The sequence below is a fragment of the Canis lupus genome, chromosome 2 (genome assembly GCF_011100685.1).
Source record: "Canis lupus familiaris isolate Mischka breed German Shepherd chromosome 2, alternate assembly UU_Cfam_GSD_1.0, whole genome shotgun sequence".
Lineage (NCBI taxonomy): Eukaryota > Metazoa > Chordata > Mammalia > Carnivora > Canidae > Canis > Canis lupus.
This window is the reverse complement of record NC_049223.1, coordinates 76,883,180-76,900,329: the sequence shown is the minus strand read 5'-3', so window position 1 is coordinate 76,900,329 and position 17,150 is coordinate 76,883,180. Positions and strand designations below refer to the sequence as shown.

Genomic DNA, 17,150 nt, shown 5'->3' with positions numbered 1-17,150 from the left:
TCTTCCAACGCCTCACTGGAGGGGCCCAACTGCACAGGCCGAGCGGGGGCTCCTGCCCGGCCTCCCCCGCCCCAGGAGCGCGCGCGCCGGGCACGTGCAGAAGCGCCGCCCCGCGCCCCGCGCGCCCCCGCTGCGCCCCCGCGCGCCCCCACTGCGCCCCCGCGCGCCCCCGCCCGCCCCCCGCCCCGCGCCCCGCTGCGCCCCCGCCCGCCCCTACCCGCCGTAGGCTCCGAAGGTGAAGCTGCGCTTCCGGCCGCTCATGGTGCCGCCGCCGCCGCCCGCCTTCCCCGCGCCCGGGTCACCTTGGCAACTCGGGCCGCCCCGCCCCGGCCACCAGCCCGGGACCGTCCGCGCCCCCGCGGGCCCAGGGCCAGCTGCCGGGGCGCCGCGCGCAGAAAGGGCCGCTTGTTCGCGCCGCCGCGGCCGGGGGCGGGGGTTCGCGGGACTTTCCGAGCGGGGTCCCGGGGGCGGGGGACGCGGGGCGCACGGGGCCTCGGTGGGTGAGGGGGGCCCGGGCTGCAGACCCTCTTCGGGGGGCGACACCCTGTTCCTCCCCCCCCCCCCCCGCCAGCCCCCATGGCGAGGGGGAGCACGCAGCGGGCCCGGCAAGAACTTGGGAACCAGGGTCAAAGTGGGCTGCTCTGTGGGCGAGTCCCTGCCCTCGCTTGTCCCTCAAAATTCTCATTTGTAAAATGGAACAACCCCCCCCACACAGACACACACTCACGCACACGCACATGCAGGCCCTGGGGTGATGGCGTTGATTCACGCGAGCGCCCAGGCCCAGGCCTGGCACACAACAAACGCTCAATAAACGCTGCTGCAAGTCTCTCCCCGCAAGTCAAAAGCTCCTCTCTTCTGGCAGAAGGATGAGTGAAGAATCCCCAGAACGCCCTGCTGTTGCCCACTCTCATCCCCCTCTCTGGGTGCCCCCCACAGCCCGGTGAGGAAGCGGAGGGGCAGGCGCACAGGAATGGAGGTGGCCACCAGGTGCCCGGGCTCAGCAGCCTCCGGGGGGAGGAACCGGGCTCTGAGTCCTAGAGCAGGTCACTCACGCGCTCACCGACACTCTGCCCCCCTCCTCCGCTTGCCGCTCACCCAGCGCTGACCCTCCAGTGTTCCACCCTACAGGAAGCTGTCTCTCCCACCCCCAACTGAAGATGTGTCAGGAGACACAGGACCTTGGTCCTGCCCCTAGGTCACCCTCCCCCCGTCCAGAATGCCCACTCTGGCCCCCAAAGAGGAAGGGATTACCCCACGGGAGGCGCTCAGAGCAGTGAGGTTTTCTATGGCATTTTCTAAGGGAATGCACAGAGGACGGATGCAGGGATGCAGTACACTGGGGGCGGGGGAGGACGACCGGGGGTACACCAGCAGGCCAGGGCGAGGGTACACCAGCAGGCCAGGGCGACAGGGCGGCAGGGATTCTTCCGAAGCCTTTCAGGAACTGTTCCACCTGGGCCCTGGGCCAGGGCTCGGCTCGCTCCAGCTTCCCCTGGGAAGTGAGTGTCTGGGTACCGACCTTCACAGTTCACCTCACACGGGCGGGCCGAGGGAGGTGATGCCCCGGTCTCCCCATTTCAAACATAAAGAAACCGAGACCTTGGCTCACAGCAATTACATCTCTCTTGGGGGGCCAGCCCCCAGCTCCCCTCCCTGCCTCTGCCCTGGACCCCTTCTCTCCACACACTTTGATGAGTGGAGCCCCTTGTTCCAAGGCCGAGCAGGGCAAGGGAGATCCCCTCCCTCAGGCCCAGAACCAACCCCTTGGTTTGGTTTTTAGAGGAGCGTCTGGCTCCCTCTTGGCAAGGTGCTAGCCAGGGCTGGGTCCCTTCTGCGTGGGCAGGGCCAGAGATTCCTGGGTGGAGGGACCAGCCACGCCAGTGTAGGAAGCCCCCTCTTCACAGGGCACTCCAGGAGGGCCCCCGAGGGGCAAGCCCTAGATACACGCAGGCTGGCCCGAGTAGGGGAAAGTCTTCCTTTCCTCAGTGATAGGAGCACATGGGTGCCCAGAAAGCTGGGAGAGATGGGGGACCAGGAGCTGGGCCTGGGCCATGGTGCGGGGGAGGCATATGCAGTGCCAGGACTGGGACCCACGGCTGCTGCACCCCCTTGGTCATGACACTCAGCCTCCTCAGTCTGTCTTTTCAGTGGGAATGATTCCTGAGTGGGCTCTCCATGTCCACTTGGCAGGGTGGCCAAGTAGTCTCCAATGTGCCAAGTTTCCCAGCCGGGCCTGGCCCCCAGGAGGCCCTGCTGGTGCTGGGACAGTGGGCCCTTGAGAGGGGCTGTGGGGGCTGCAGGATTCCCACCGAAGACAAAGAGCTCAGTGTGGGCTCCGGCCTCTCGGGTTCTGACCAGCTGCAGCTGCCTCACTGGAGAGAGCTGGGGGTGGGGTGGGGGTGGGGGTCACAGTCCCTCTGCCGGGGATGTGCAGGACACTCCCTGGCCAGCTTCAGGTCCCTCAAGCAACTGCAGAATTTAAATGTGCTGTCTTAACCTGTAGGACCACTTCCAAGAATTTACCCTCTGCCACTTCACGGCAAGGAAGCCTGAAGATGGATGGATGGCCAGGGACAAAGGGACAGGGAGGCAGGTGCTTGTTTCTCCATCCTTCAACTCTCCCAGGGTTCAAGTCCCAGCTCACCCACTTGTCAGCTGTGTGACCTTGGACAAGTCACTTAACCTTTCTGTGCCTCGCTTTCTTCATCTGCAAAATGGGCTGATGACAAAAATAACAGTACCCAGCTCAAAGGGTTTTGCCAAAAATTAACTAAGTTAATAGTTATATAAGTACTGGGAATAGTCTTTGAAGAGCTAGTGTCTGTTGCATAAAACACTTGCTGCAGTGTCACTGTTCACTAGTCTGAAGAACCTGAAGTCACTATTTTTGTAAAGGTGGTGAAGATTTATTAGTAGGAATTCCACAACAAACTGATGGCCATCCAGAGGGAACCGGATAAGTAAATTAAGGTCTATGTATACCATGCAGTACCATGCAGCTGTTGGGAAGAATGGGGCAGATCTGTGTGTGGGCACGTGGGATGACCTCCAAGACACACACACACACACACACACACACACACAGAAGCAGTGCAGTAAGGGTGTTGGTGCTGGACCAGGCTCTGACACTTCCTAGCTGTGTGACCCCAAACACATTATGTAACACCCCCCCCAGACATCTGGTCTCCACTGAGAACTCAATACTCTGAGGGCAGCACAGAGCCAGTGCTCCCTGACTGAGACCGGAAGGACCTTCCACCTCTGGGGAGGGACAGAGCTCCCTTCTTCCTTTCCCTCCAGCCTCTCGCCTAGAAACCAGAGCCAGGCTCCCCCCTCCCCCCCCAAGGTTCAGGCCTTCCCTCCAGGAGGAAGCTTCCACTTCTGGGCCTCCTAGATTTGCACCCAAGTTGTTCAAACAGGTGCCAGACTGTGCGAAGGAGGAGGGAAGGGTGCAGGGGTGGAGGGTTGCAGAGCTCCCTTTCCAAGTCCACCCAGGGTTGACCTCTGGGAGTTCCACCTACCTGCTTCCACCTCCCACTTCTCAACCATCAGCAGAGAAATGTAAGGGAATAGGAAGAGGCAGCCTCCTGGGAAGATCTCTAGCCCAGGCTCCAGATGGAGCTGGCGGGGTCCATTCTTGTTTCCCATTCAGGCTATCTGCCTGGAACCTCCTGGGCAGGAGACAGCGCGGTCCTGGGCTTTCTGCCCAGCCAGGCAGCCTCCTGTGTGGCTCTGCATTAATCAGGTTTCCTCCCTCGGCCTCAGTTTGCTCATCTGTTAAAACACCCACTCTCACTTTGATGGGTTAAAGACATAATAATGGAAAAATGCACTTGCCTTGAGAGAATTCCATGGACTCAAGGCATCATTATCCTTAGCTCGAGGCTTTTCTAGCCAAGCCACACCCACCCAATTCCAAGATGCTCTAAGCCCTGAACTCCCAGAGGAGTCTCCTGGGGGGTCCCCTGGTCCTGGGAAGAGAGAGAAGAGTGTGTGTGGCTTGGCTCACACCCTTTCTCCAAGCAGCTTCCCAGGGAGGTTTCTGACCCAGGCATCCTCTATCCTGGCTTTGTGACCCCGGTCTCATTCAATAGGTTCCTGAGACCCCTGCCTACTCAAAGCGTCCCCATCTGAGACTAGGAAGATCTGGCCTGGCCAGAATGACCAAAATAAATGCCTTCACCCAGACCCCCATCATTGAGGATGTGTCTCTGTTCACCCTATGGACCATGTGCCTCGAGGGGCCTGAAAACAAAGTCCTTCTGGAAACACAGGCACATGTGAAGGTACCCTTTCCTTTTCCTTCTTTCCTTCTTTCCTTCTTTCCTTCTTTCCTTCCTTCCTTCCTTCCTTCCTTCCTTCCTTCCTTCCTTCCTTCCTTCCTTCCTTCCATTATTCAGCAAATACACATTGAGCACCTACTGTGTGAGTGACCCTGTTTAGGCACTAGTGATAGTGGATGAACAAGACAGATAAGATCTGTGGTAAACCTGCATGCACCCCTGCACAGAAATTCCATGAGGTCACATATGCACTTGCCCTTGTACTATGCAAGTTAGAGACATCTAACTCACACCTACACAGATCATATCAAGATCAAATGCACGCACATGTGCTAACATAAACATCAGTCTCTATATTGCCAAGCCCCCCCAAACACACACAAATCAGTGTGCACTCACTTACTGACTATGGCTGCATTTGTATACACATGTGTGTGTTTGTGAACACACACCAATGACAACAGATTCATGCATAGATGTCACAGGCCCACACACCCTTAGATCACATTCTGCTCGTGTGATATACAGACACACATGCACACAGCACACACACACACATAGAGTGCCCAGCTAACTATTGGGAAGAAATAGAGGTTGGAGAGAGGATGGCTTTGGGGGGGGGGCATGGGTCCAGAGGTGTGCAACTGCTGCATCCTGAAGGAAAGGGGAGGCTAAGGCCCCTCTCACATATTATAGGCTGGAATCCAGCCAGCCTCCTCTCCTACCCCCCTGCTAAGGGCATTTTCAGGAGGAGGAGGGCTGAACTGGAAGGGAGACTGCTTGATGCCCAGAGCTCCACCCAGGGCAGCTGAGCTGACTGAACCCTGTGCCAGGAGGAGACTTGGGTTGAGCCCCCCCCCCCCCCCAGTTCTGCCTAGCAAAACTCCTTCCCACTTGGGACTTCCACTGGTCCCAAGATGGGGGATAGGGTGCCCTGAAGATTCCCTAAAGTGCCAACCCTCCCCACTGAGCCAGTCTGGGGCTCTGTGAACCCCCCTTCACCTGGCCAAGGTCCTCACAATGACAGTGATTCTCAACAACCGTGGCTCTACCCCCTAAAGAGCCATAGAGAAATACACAAGGGTGGCTTTGGTCTTTAGCAATTCATTCAGTGGGTAGCAGCCAGGAGAGCTTTGTCAGGAGACTCTCATCTAAAGAAAACCTGTCATGCATCAAATATCCTTCCAAACATTCATGTGGGTGAAAACCCTCAGCCTAGAACCTAAGTCCAGTTTACATATGTGGGTTTTTTTTTTTTTTTTTTAAGTAAGCTCTATGCCCAGGGTGGAGCCCAATGTAGGGCTTGAACTCATGCCCTGAGATCAAGCGAGACCTGAGCTGAGATCAAGTCAGGCTAACTGACTGGACCACCCAGGTACCCCTACATTTGAGTATTTTTAGTGTGGGTTTAATACATACTGAGTCTTCCAAAGATGCAACTACTGAAGCCATTCCGAAATCAAGTATAGCGATATTTTCTGCCCTTAAATGTAAATACGTATGCATATATTTACACACATGTCTATACCTATACACACACACACATATATATACTTATCTATCTATATCTATGTCTATACATAAACAGGTGCAAGCATTTGGTTACTTCATTAGGTCCTGTGGTGTGATCATGCCAGAGGATTTATCTATGGAAGTGAGGGCTTTTACTCCTCTTAGGGTAGTATATTGTTTGGCTTTTGAATTAGGCGTGTAGGTAGGCTTATTATCTAGGAATACCGTCACAGGAAAATAACGCGCTTTTAAATCCTTTTCTAACCAAGCTGGGGTCCTCCGCGGTCCCGGGCGCCCCCAGCTGGCCATCGCAGGAACTGCAGGGCGAGGGCCCGGCGGCCTCCAGCACCAGGGACAGCGCCCCGGGCCCGCACCCCCGGCGCCTCTCCCGGCGCGAGGGGAGACCCTGCAGGCGCCCCGAGCAACGTCTGCGTCCTCGGCTCCGAGTCGCCACCCCCCGCGCTCCTCGCTCCTCCCTTAGTGCGGAGGCGGCCCCCAGAGACTGCCCTCTCCCTTCCCCCTAGCGCGAACCGGCCGCGCCTCTCCCCGCCCCCAATGGCACACCTGCCCGCCACAATAGTGGCACCTGTGCCGCCGCCCACCGTGTTCCCGCCGCCCCCTCTCCCCCTGGGACCCTTTCTCTCCGTGTTCAGATCACAGGGCCGCACCTACGCGCCCTGGGACCTCCGGGATCCCCACAAAAGCCCCAGATCATGCAAGACTTTTATGTCAGCGACGACTTATGGGGAAACTGAGGCTCGCAAACAGAGTGGAGCTGGCTTCTGACGCCCCCTCCCCAAGGCCTCAGCCCCCATCACACATGCATGCACCCCAGCTCAGCAAGAGCAGCGACTAGTCCCGGAGGCCCTGTACCAGGCACTCTCATTGGTTCAGTCCTCGTGAACACTCTGTAAATTAGGTGCAATTATCATCCCTCGTTCACAGACCAGGAAACCGAGCCCCTGAGGGGCTTGCCCGAGGGTTAATAGGAGCAGAAGTCGACTGTAAAGACTCTCCGAGGTGTGAACTATGCTCTGAGTCACTCTCAGGAACGCTCCTGTCAAGAAGAAAGCCCTTCAAACACCACTTGCTGCCCTGCTGTGACACCCTTGGAGGCCCAAAAACCTCCGGTACCTCAGGAGTTGGGTGGGGCGGTTGCACGGAACCCCCATTCCTCACAGAAGAACTCCTATCTCCCCATCCTCACGAAATTTAGCCTCACAAAGCATTTCCCCAAAGCACAGATTAGGTGCTTAATAAATACTTGCTGCTTGGCTGAAGTCCTGCCTTCCAGGAACCAGGTTTCTAAATGCAAAGCCACAACTGCCAGGGCACAGAGCCTGGACACGGAGCAGGGCAGCATGAGCCACGGGGTGGGGGACAGACATGAGAGCCAGAGAGTGGGGCTCCAGTCCAGTCCTGAGCTGTGTGACTCTAAGCCTCCCTTCTCACATCCAGAGAATGGAGATACACTAGCTGGTAGCTCACAGAGTGCTGATGCACAGTACAAGAGGTGATGCATACTTAGCACTGTGCCTTGTGCCCACAGAGGGCTTGCTAATGCCATTGTCAGCAGGGAGGGTCTTCTTTGGGACGTACAAAATCCAGAAACCCCTGCTGAGTCATGTCCCCATTTCCACAGGGTAAATCAGGCTGCCACGTACCCCATAGGCAAGTCTGTAGCTGGGTCAGGGGGCAGGAGGAGTGGGGAGAGGAAGCCATCCTACATGGAGGTGGGGGTTTAGGAATGTCTGGAGACCCACAACCTCACTGTCTCATCTCTGACCCTCAACTCCCCACCTCAGACTCCAGATCAGCTCCTGGTCTCCTCAGCATGGTAGGTACTCCGTAAATGTTTAGTGAATGAATGAATGATGTCCTACGTTGGCTGTTGAGCAAGAAGAAAGATAAAATCAATTTTATTCCTATCCTATTACATATGGGAGTTGACACTGGCATGGGTTGGATGGACCTGTGTTTGAACCCTCGCCTCTGTCACTTTCTGGTTTGTGACTTTGGGCCACATTCACAACCTCTTGAGATCTCATTTTCTCCATCTGTAAAAGAGATGGTAATGATAGTAAAAGTTCTTGATAGGGTCGTTCTTAGGATTCAGTGTAAAGTGCTCAGCCCTGGCATACAGTAGGCATTCAGTAAGTAGGAATTCTCTTTGGTACTGTTGCTGGACATGTGCTAGCACAGCCATACACTGAGTCATGAGACTCGTGCCCAAGGCCCAGCTCTGTCGCTGGCTCAGTGTGACTATGGCAGGTCTCTACCCTTCTGGGCCCAGTTTCCTTCTCTGTATAATGAGGGCTCTCCAAGGCACCTTCTGAGTCTGATATTCTGGGGCAGCCTGGCACATTGGCCGGGAGGTCTCTGGGGAACAGCTCTGTCCCTTGGCTTGGAGAAGGAAAGTACGTTCCCATGCAGGGAGGAAGGTGGGCATCACTGCAACTTGTCCTGTTCCCCCTTCCACACATCTCAGAACAGAACCAGCCACACCCCCCCAGACACTGCCCCCTGCCCTGCCCCTAATGCAGAGGTTGTCCTCGTACCACATGGGCTCTGGGCCTCGGGGGTCCCAGGATGGTGCAAGGGGCCCAGGGGGAGGAGAGATCTGGGTCTGGAGCACAGGACCAAAGTTAGCTGGGGCCCATCTCTTAGCCTCTCTAAACCTCAGTTTTTCTCGCCTGCCAAGCGGGGAGGTGAATAACAACCACCACCCGAGTTTTGCCAGCCCCAAGGGCTCTGGCGCGCATAAGAGGCAACCCAGATGTGGAAGCCCTTTGTGAATTGCTACCATCGGGCATAATCATAATAATTATTATCTGTAAAACAAGGGGGTTGGACCAGCTGATCCCATGGGCTCCTCTCCAGCTCTGATGCTGAGGATTTCTCGGTTTCCAAGCTGGGAATTTATGCAGACACAGGCCAGGAGAAGCCAGGGAGACACAGGCCAGGAGAAGCCAGGGTCTGTGGGCTTCTACATACCCTGGAACCTCTGCAAAAGAATCTCCCCATTTATCCTCTTCTCCCAAGCCAGCCTGGGGGCTGAGGGAAGGCCACAGGGAAGGGGAGGAGGAGGTTCAGGGCCATGTCCTCAAAGTGCGGGGACAGCCCCAGAGTGTGAACCCCCTCTCCACCCCTGCCCAGAACTGCTGTCATTCCCTAAGGGCTCAGCCTCTTCCTCCTTACTGCACCCCTCCCCTAACCCCATCTAATTCTGCATGCAGTAGGCCAAAGTGGTGAAAAGTGGAGTTAGCCCATAATTCAAATAGCTCCAGCCATGCACCAGCTGGTGACCTTGGGCAGGCCATTTAGCCTCTCTGAACCTCGATAGGTCTAATAACAGTTGTTCTGGGGATTCAATGAGATCCATGAGAAGGGCCTAGCATAGAGGCCCACATACTCAAGTACTCAATTAATGCCCCCCCCCCCCACCGACCTGTGTTCTATCACTCAGCCTCTATTCTGCTTCTCCTTTGCCAGAACCCTCCAGGTGGTTGTTATGTTATCCCTGAGCTAGCCAGCTAGTTCCCAACAATGGGGCATGGGTGTAGGGACAGGAGACAGGTCCCAGGTTTCTCTTGCCCATCAGAGGACCAGAAAAGGTCATACTGCCCCAGCCGGGGAAGTCTGGGGGCCTGCCTGGTGAGGGGGACAGGGGAAGGCTCTGCCGCAAGTGTCTGTCCAGTCCTGTTTCTGGGGGCTTGAGGTCCTGGGGAAGGGACATGTATGTACCTAGAGACGCTCCAGTATCTCAGGTGGAAGCAGGTGGTGAATGGGACAAGGCTGGAGCCCACATACACAGAGCTTTCAGCCCTGGTATCCACAGCCTGCTGTCAGGGCTGGCGGGAGGGCTTGTGGCAGTCTGCCAGGGGTGGATGGACTCTCTCTGGACCTCGAAGAGGCAGAAGGATGGGAAGCTTTCCACTACCAATGGGCCTCGTCCTGGCAGTCCCCTGCAGGGAGATGACACACCCTATTTTGGGGGAATCAAGGCCCAGCAGTTCTGGCACTGAGCATACAAGCAGCAGAAAAGTTCCCAAGGTCACCTCCCATCAGCCACCTCCACCCCACCGCGAAAGCCCCGACTTAGAGGAGCGGGACCTTGGAGAAGGCTGTCCTCCGAGCTGGGGTTCAGGGTATCTTTCCCTCACAGACTTGGGGCCAAGAACTCAGGAGCAGGGCAGAGGGCTGAACCCACAAGTCCCACCCTTCCACTTCCCACAACAGCCTAGCAGGCGTGTGGCCCCTGTGGCCTTGAGCAGGTCACAGCATTTCCGGCCAGTGACCGGAAAATTCAGGAATCCATCCTCGTCCGCTGTCTACCCCAAATCTTAGCAGCCCCAAATTCTCAGCAGAGCCTGGGGAACAAGTAGCTACAAGAAACAGCATGATTCCCCCAGAGACACAACACACCTGAGCCACATATAGTACCGTCACCAGCTAAGTCTGATCGGACCCACACTACGAAGGCAGAAACTGCATCCACCCATTCCACGGATGGAAAGAGAGGCTTGAAGAGCCCAGTGACCTGCCTGAGGTCACCTAACGAGTAGGGGTGGCATGAGAAGGGGGAAATAGGTCTCCTGATTTCCAGCATAGATGGCAGCCCCCTAGTTCCCTGAGCAGCCGGTGCCTCGGTCCTCTCGCCTGTCCTGCGAATAGAAGACGCTCCTTTGCACACATGAGGAAAAGGAGACTCAGGGAAACAGGCAAAGGAGCCTTTCTTCCACGATGGGGCAGGGCAGAGAACCGTGCCAGGTTAGCTCCTCCTTCTGCACAGGTGAGCGGGTCCCCAAGGCCTGCCCACAGAGGGTTCAGCTGGTCCCTCTGATGGTCTCCCCACTGGCTTTCAGGGAAAGGCAAACTCCTCAGTTTGGCATTCGAGGCCGTCCAGGAGAGGACTCCAGCTGGTCCCTACACACACCTTGCACCAGAGCCAAGCCAGTGTCGAGATGCCCGCCTCTCACGCTGTCGCCAGCCACGTCACCAGAAGCACCCTCACTCCCCATCACCGCGCAGCTCGTAATCCCACGAAGAGCCCCCATTACCCCTGACTGTCTGCCGTGTGCCAGGCACTGGCCCCGTCGAGGAGGAAACCACCCATCTCCTGCGATCGCAATGCCAACTGCCTTGGGAATGTGAAGTTATGGGGAAGAAAATCACCATGACCTCAAAACATTGAAGAAAAAGGCTTATTTTTTTCTTTCGCGATAATAAAACATTTGAAGTTTCTCAAATAGATTTTTCTTCGTGTTTTTCTGCTGTTTGTTTTTCCTTCTGTGCATTCCTATCTCTGAGTGCAGCTCTGTGTTTTTGCAAAGCAGCCCCCTGGCCATCAGGTCTGATCTGCACAGACCGCACTCCCAGGTTGGCAGGCGAACGAGGGCGCATCATGCCTGTTCGATGGAGAAGGAGAAGAGGCACACGGAGGGTAAGTGGCTTCTCCGAAGTCATATCTCGGAGACTGGACTTGGATCCCTGACGACTCCCAGCCCATCTCCTTCTGGTCTCTGACAAATCCCCACCACAAGCTGCCTGCTGCCTTGGGTACTTGCCTCCGTGAGCCTCCCAAACCTTTGAAACACCCCCATCAGGCAAATAAAGTAGGGGATCCGCACTTTACAGATCAAGAAACAGAGGCTCAGAGATGATAGAATCATCTGCCCTAAATCGTACAGCTATTTCAGTGGCGAAGTCAAAATTTGAACTCAGGCCTTCTGCTTCCAAAAGGCTGCCCAGGGAGGGTGGCTCGTGTCGGCAGAGGTATGGACTAGGGGGTTGGGCACATCACTTCACCTCCACGAGCCTCATTCCCTGCCCTGAGATGTGGCCCCAGTAACATCACACTGGGCTGTGGAAGGGACCAAATGATGCCACGCCCAGCTCATCCCTGTTGTCCCTGGTGCCTGTCACAGTACATGAGACACACATTACGCTCAACAAATGCTTACCGAGTGTGCCACCAAGGTCCCTGCCATTGTACCAGCACACAGCATGAGCACCATAGGGACCCCCCTGTTTTGGGGAGTCTCTCCACTAGCACCCCTCTGCTTCTCCCTTCCTCCTCTCTGAGTCACTGCCTGTAAGTGCTAGTCTTCAGTCCTAAAAATAGAGCACATTTGGGGGCATAGAAATACCTGCAGATGTTACACTGCGTCAGCGCCCCCTGCCCTCAAGTCCCCCCTCTGATGACCCCAGGGTGGCCATTCCATGAAGTCCCAGGACTGATGGTCCCTGCTTCACCCAGTGTGGACTTAGGGTTCTCAATCTGCTGGACATCCTTAGCCAGGAACCACCCTCCTTGCCCCATGATGTGCAGCAGAGCCAAACTTCCTTTCCTCATTGGCACAAGGGCTGCCACCTTACACCTTGCACTTGCTGGCCAGGCTGAGCTGCCTCCCAGAGCTGGAGATGGGCCCAGAGAAGGGAAATGATTTGCCTGGATTGCACAGCCAGGCCTGGACTCAGAACCAGCACTCCGGCAAGCCTAGGATGAATGCCCAAATGAGAATGGCAAAGCCCAGAGCCTCTCGCTGCCCCGCTCTAGCATCTGTCAGCCCTGGAGACTTTATCAGAGCCCACAGAAGCACCCCTCAGAAGCTGTTTCCCAGCAATACTAGCCTCACAGGGGGTACAGCCAGTACCACCAGGGTGCCAGGGCGCAGCCTGGTGGAGGATCTCAGAGATTTCCCTCCCTTCACACCAGCTGGCCCCCAGCCTTGCTGGGAGGGCAAAGCAGAAACCAGGACTTGGTGAAGCCTCCTGGCAAAGTGGCAAAGGAAAGGGAACCCCGGGCTGCTTGGGGCTGGGGGCTGTCCTGTGTGGGGAGGGGCCGGTGGAGCAGCACCTCCAGAGACCAGGGGGCAGCAGAGTGGAGAAGCTCCTGTGGCCGCCCTGCAGGTGGTGGGGGGAAGACGGGAGAGGAGGGTCCAGGGAGGGGGGTAACACCAGGCACTTTCCCAGGAGTCTCAGGGTCCTGGGTTCACGTGAAGCAGAACAAGGTGAGGCTTTGCTGGGGGAGGTCAGAGGGGCCTGTGCCACCTCCTCCCAGGGTGAGGAGGAGTTCACATCCCACACGCAGGAAGCTGATGTAATGCACACGTGTGTGCACTTGTGGTGGCCTGGGTGTGGGTGGGTACAGGTGCATATCTGCCAGGTTAATTTTTAAAAAGGGCGTGGGGCTTTCTTGTGCTCTTTCCTGCATGTGGAGGGGTCACGCGTGTGCCCTTTCCTATGTATGTAGGGGTCACGCGTGTGCCCAGGAACTATCAGTTCGATGAGGGCTTCTGAGGAGGCTCTTCGTGTGGACCACGACCTCCACCTCTGTGCATCCCCGTACTGGGTGGTGTGCGCCTCATTGTCTGTAGCGGGGGTCTCGGCCTGCACGTGCCTGCGTGTGCCTGTGTTTGAGGCTCGGGGTTTTTGTGAGTCGAGCGGTGTTTTCGTCTGTGTCTGGCTGTGCACAGGTCTCGGCTGCTCTTGCAGCATGTGTGGCTGGCTGCTCGGCAGCCTCTGACAGCCGGGACAAAAGCCTCTCTAGACAGACAGGTGGTGTGGAAGACAGACCTGCCTCAGGAGTCCTCAAAGGGCCTCTGAGCTCTGGAACGTGGCAGCCAGGCAAGGGGTGCGGCCGGCGGAGAGGGAGCTAAGGGCTAAGGCAGGGGCTTCGGGCTCCCTTACTCCAGGCCTGGGCGGAGGCTGCGGGGTCCTGAGGCCTGAGCAGTAAAGATCTCCGAGCCAAGAAGGAGACACTACATTTCAAGAGGCCAAAGGAAGATTCCCTCTGGTCTCATAGCATCATGGCAGGTGGAGGGTGCATAGAGCCAGGAGAGGGGTCTCCCGCACCCGGGGAAGAGGAGCGGCCTTTGCCCAAAGAAAGCTGAGTCCCAGGGTGGGAACTACCATCCTGGCTGTGGGAAGGGGCAGCAAAGCAAGCACGGGGCTCTGGGAGAGGAGGAAGGAAGGTCTGAGCTCTGGACCCTGAAGCGAGGTGGAGGGCTTCTCCTTAACCTGAGTCACCTTCCCCACCTCCACCCAGAGGCACCCTCACCTCCTCAAGCAGCTCAGGGAGCGGGTCACCTGTAGACCGCTCCACTTGTCACAGACCCCCCTCCCCACCCCACAAAGATCTACCCAGATCAGGGGTCCGAGAAGGGATGTTAGCCCCAGCAGAGGGCGACGCCGTGACCTTGGGCAGTCCACGTAGCCCCTCTAAGCGTCAGTTTCCCCATCTGTGCAATGGAGAGCTCAGTGCGCGTGCACATGCCCACGCACCCCACCTGAAATACTGCTGTGCGTGGGGAAGGTGCTCAAGCCACCTGGGGATTAATCTTACCTAGAATCCTTTCTGAGGCTGTTCAGGCGCCCCTCCACTCCCCTGGACCCTCCACATGCAAGAGAGGAGCTCAGAGGGTGGCTGAGGCCCTGGATGGAGAAATGGGGGGACCTCTGTGGCCAGCTGGGCAGGACCACCCCCACTCCCACGCAGCGGCTGCCCCCTCCCCATTCAAGGGCAACTTTGGGGTGGTGTTTCCTCCCACTACTAGAAAACAGACCCTCCTCCCCACCCGCACCGCACAGACACACAGGAGGGAGACACCAGTGCCCCCAGCAGGGTGGGCTAAGGGCCCCGGGCCCCAGCTCCCTTTTGGAAGAAAACAACACCTCCCGCCTCATTTCCCCTTTCTCTCCAGCTCCGTCCTGACCCAGCTCCTCAGTGGCCCTTCCTGGTGGCCCCTGACTCCCCGACGGAGGGAATGACGCTCCAGGACAGATGCCGATGCGCTGGGCGTGAGGCTGGGGTGTCCTTCCCGACTCCACCCTCAGGCCTGTGTTGTGACCCCAACAAGGACCCCAACAACTGCCCAACAAGGTCACGCACAGGTTGGGGGGTCTCACCACGGAGCGGGGACGGCGCGGGCCTCCGGGGCTGGTGTGCACGCGCGCGCCTGTGTGTGTGTGTGTGTGTGTGTGTGTGTGCACGCGCAGGACCCCAAGGCTGGCGGCAGGGCGTGTGCGGGGCGCGGGGACCGCCCTGCGGACTCCCCCGGGGGCTCAGACCCCGCGGAGCCCGAGGGAGGCGGCGAGGGGGCGCCCGGCTGCGTGACGCGAGAGCCCCGCTCCGCCGCGGGTGGGGGCGCGCTCCGTCCCCGGGAAGCGAGGACGTCGCCGCCTCTCGGCCGGGGTCGCTGCCCCCAGGACCCCCGCGTCGTCCTCCGAGGCCCGGAGCGCCGGGGGCGGGGGGGGGTCCCTGCCCGGGGACGGGGACGGGGACGGGGACGGGGACGCGCCCACCCCTCCGCGCCCGAGGCGCCCCCTCCCCGGGCCTGCGCGCAGGGGGAGGCACCCGCGGCCCCAGCCCCGGCCCGAGCGAGCCCCGCGGGGAAGGGGTGCTCAGGGCTCGGCCCAGGCCTGCCCCCGCCCCCGCCGCCCCCCGCAGCCCCCGGGCGGGGCGGACTCACCGCGGGCCTGCGCCGGGCGTCCTGGGCTCCGCGCTCCGGTGCCCGCGGCCGCCGCTGCAGCTCTGCCCGGACGCCGCTCCGCGTTCGCCGCCGCCGCCGCCGCAGTTCGGGGGGGGGGGGGCTCACGTGACCGCGGAGCGCTCCTTCCCGGCGCCGCTCCCCCCGTCACTGCGGAGCCCGGGCCGCGGGCGAGCGGGCGGGAGCGGCGGAGGCCCCCGCCCTGCCGGCCCCCGCGCGCCCGCCCGTGCCCCCATTTCACAGGTGGGGAAACTGAGGACCAGAGCGCGCCAGGACGCGCCCCGGGCGAGCACCCAGCGGCCCGGCTAACAGCCTGCGCCCCAAGGGGAGGGGGACAGCTTCTGGGGCAACGGGGGAGGGGGCGACGCGAAAGGTGGGGGACACGGGCCCGCAGGGGCGGCGAGGAAGGAAAAGGCTTGAGCCCCGACTGCGCGCCCCCCGCGCCGGGGAGCTTGCCGGAGTCCTCGCAGGAGCAGGAGCCGCGTCGTGACCACCCCCGCCCCCCCGCCCCCCCGCCCCGCGGTCAGCGCCTCTGGACCTGCGCCCCGGGCTGCGGGCTGCGCGGCTGGCTCCCCACTCCCAGCCTAGCCTGGAACGGGGGCGGGGGTGGGGGTGAGGGTGGGGGGAGGGACAGCGGCGGGAAGCAGGAGGGTCAGGACAAGAGCTGAAACCCAGGCCGGAGCCACGGGGATCCCTCCAGCCGGCCTGCTGAGGCCCAGAGAGGGGAAGAGATTTGCCCAAGGTCACATGCAAGCCAGCCTCACCGAGGGGGACGCCGTGGGGGTCACACACCTCCAGGAGGAAGTGGCCGGGTGTCATCAGGGCCAGAGCTCTGGGCGACGATGGGTGAGGGTATGCTTGGTGGCCCCGTGACCATGTCCCAAGCCACATATAACATTGATGTTAGAGGGGATCCTTGAGACCTCTGGATCTCACTCCTTTGCTCTAATAACTGGGGAAACTGAGTCTGCAAAAGAGGTAGAGACAAGCGTCCCATCTAACCAACCCTCGAGAATTAATGGATCAAGCCGGCAGGACCCTCTGAGGTCAGAGTCCAATTGGCCCACTTCACAGACAGGTTAGGGAGGACTCAAGCCTCTATTCACTTATTCAGCTTATTTATTAAGCACCTGCTGTGCTTAACAAGGGACTGTCAGATCCACCTCCCCACCTCACCCCAAAACCCCTTCCCAGTCCCCCACCATCCTTCCAGCCACCAGGACTGCATTTCATTAAGGAAAATATCTGGGACCTCAGCATCCCTTACATCAGCCTCTGCAGGAAACATGCAGCCCCCTGAGTTTTCAGTGCCATGAGGGCTGGGACCAGGGCCATGTTTCTCCACCAAGACTCTCACCCAACCAAGAAGAGCTTCAAATTAAGAGCTTCAAATTAATGGTGAATAACAGGATATGCCTCACCCTCATTCCACCTCCAGTCCCATCTGCACATTCGAATAGGCAGAGGGGAAGTGTGGATCAGTTCTTTCCAGTCCTTGGGTCAAGTTCTCCCTCCTGCAAGCCCTCGCCAGCCATGGGTGGGAAAGAGGCCCCAGCCTAGGGCTCCTTAAACTCTGAACAGCATAGGAGTGGCCTGATACTGATGCAGAGGGTCTGATGAGCTCCTGCATTTCTTTTTTTTTTTTTCTTCTTTTTTTTAAGATTTTATTTATTTATTCATGAGAGACACACACAGAGAGGCAGAGACACAGGCAGAGGGAGAAGTAGGCTCCATGCAGGGAGCCCAACACGGGACTCGATCCCAGGTCTCCAGGATCACACCCTGGGCTGAAGGCAGTGCTAAACCGCCGAGCCACCCGGGCTGCCCAGCTCCTGCATTTCTAATAAAGCTACGCGGTGTT

At 58.6% G+C, this 17,150-nt stretch overlaps 1 protein-coding gene across 13 annotated transcripts in view; it reads right to left on the bottom strand.

Annotated features, from left to right (window-relative positions):
- The window catches only part of LOC487387 (RAP1 GTPase activating protein), a 63,560-nt gene extending 48,199 nt beyond the window's left edge, over window positions 1-15,361 (bottom strand). For 3 of the 13 annotated variants that reach the window (XR_005356055.1, XR_005356057.1, XR_005356062.1), the window contains exon 1: window positions 218-316. Coding sequence is in view for 5 of the 13 variants with exons in the window: in XM_038531703.1 (XP_038387631.1) it covers window positions 218-261 (44 nt within the window). In the remaining 8 variants the exon portion in view is untranslated. Of the gene's footprint in view, window positions 1-217; window positions 318-15,271 lie in introns of those variants that run through there. The other 10 variants (XR_005356059.1, XM_038531703.1, XM_038531706.1 and 7 more) reach the window with 8 other exon arrangements.
- Between the last annotated feature and the right edge of the window lie 1,789 nt (window positions 15,362-17,150).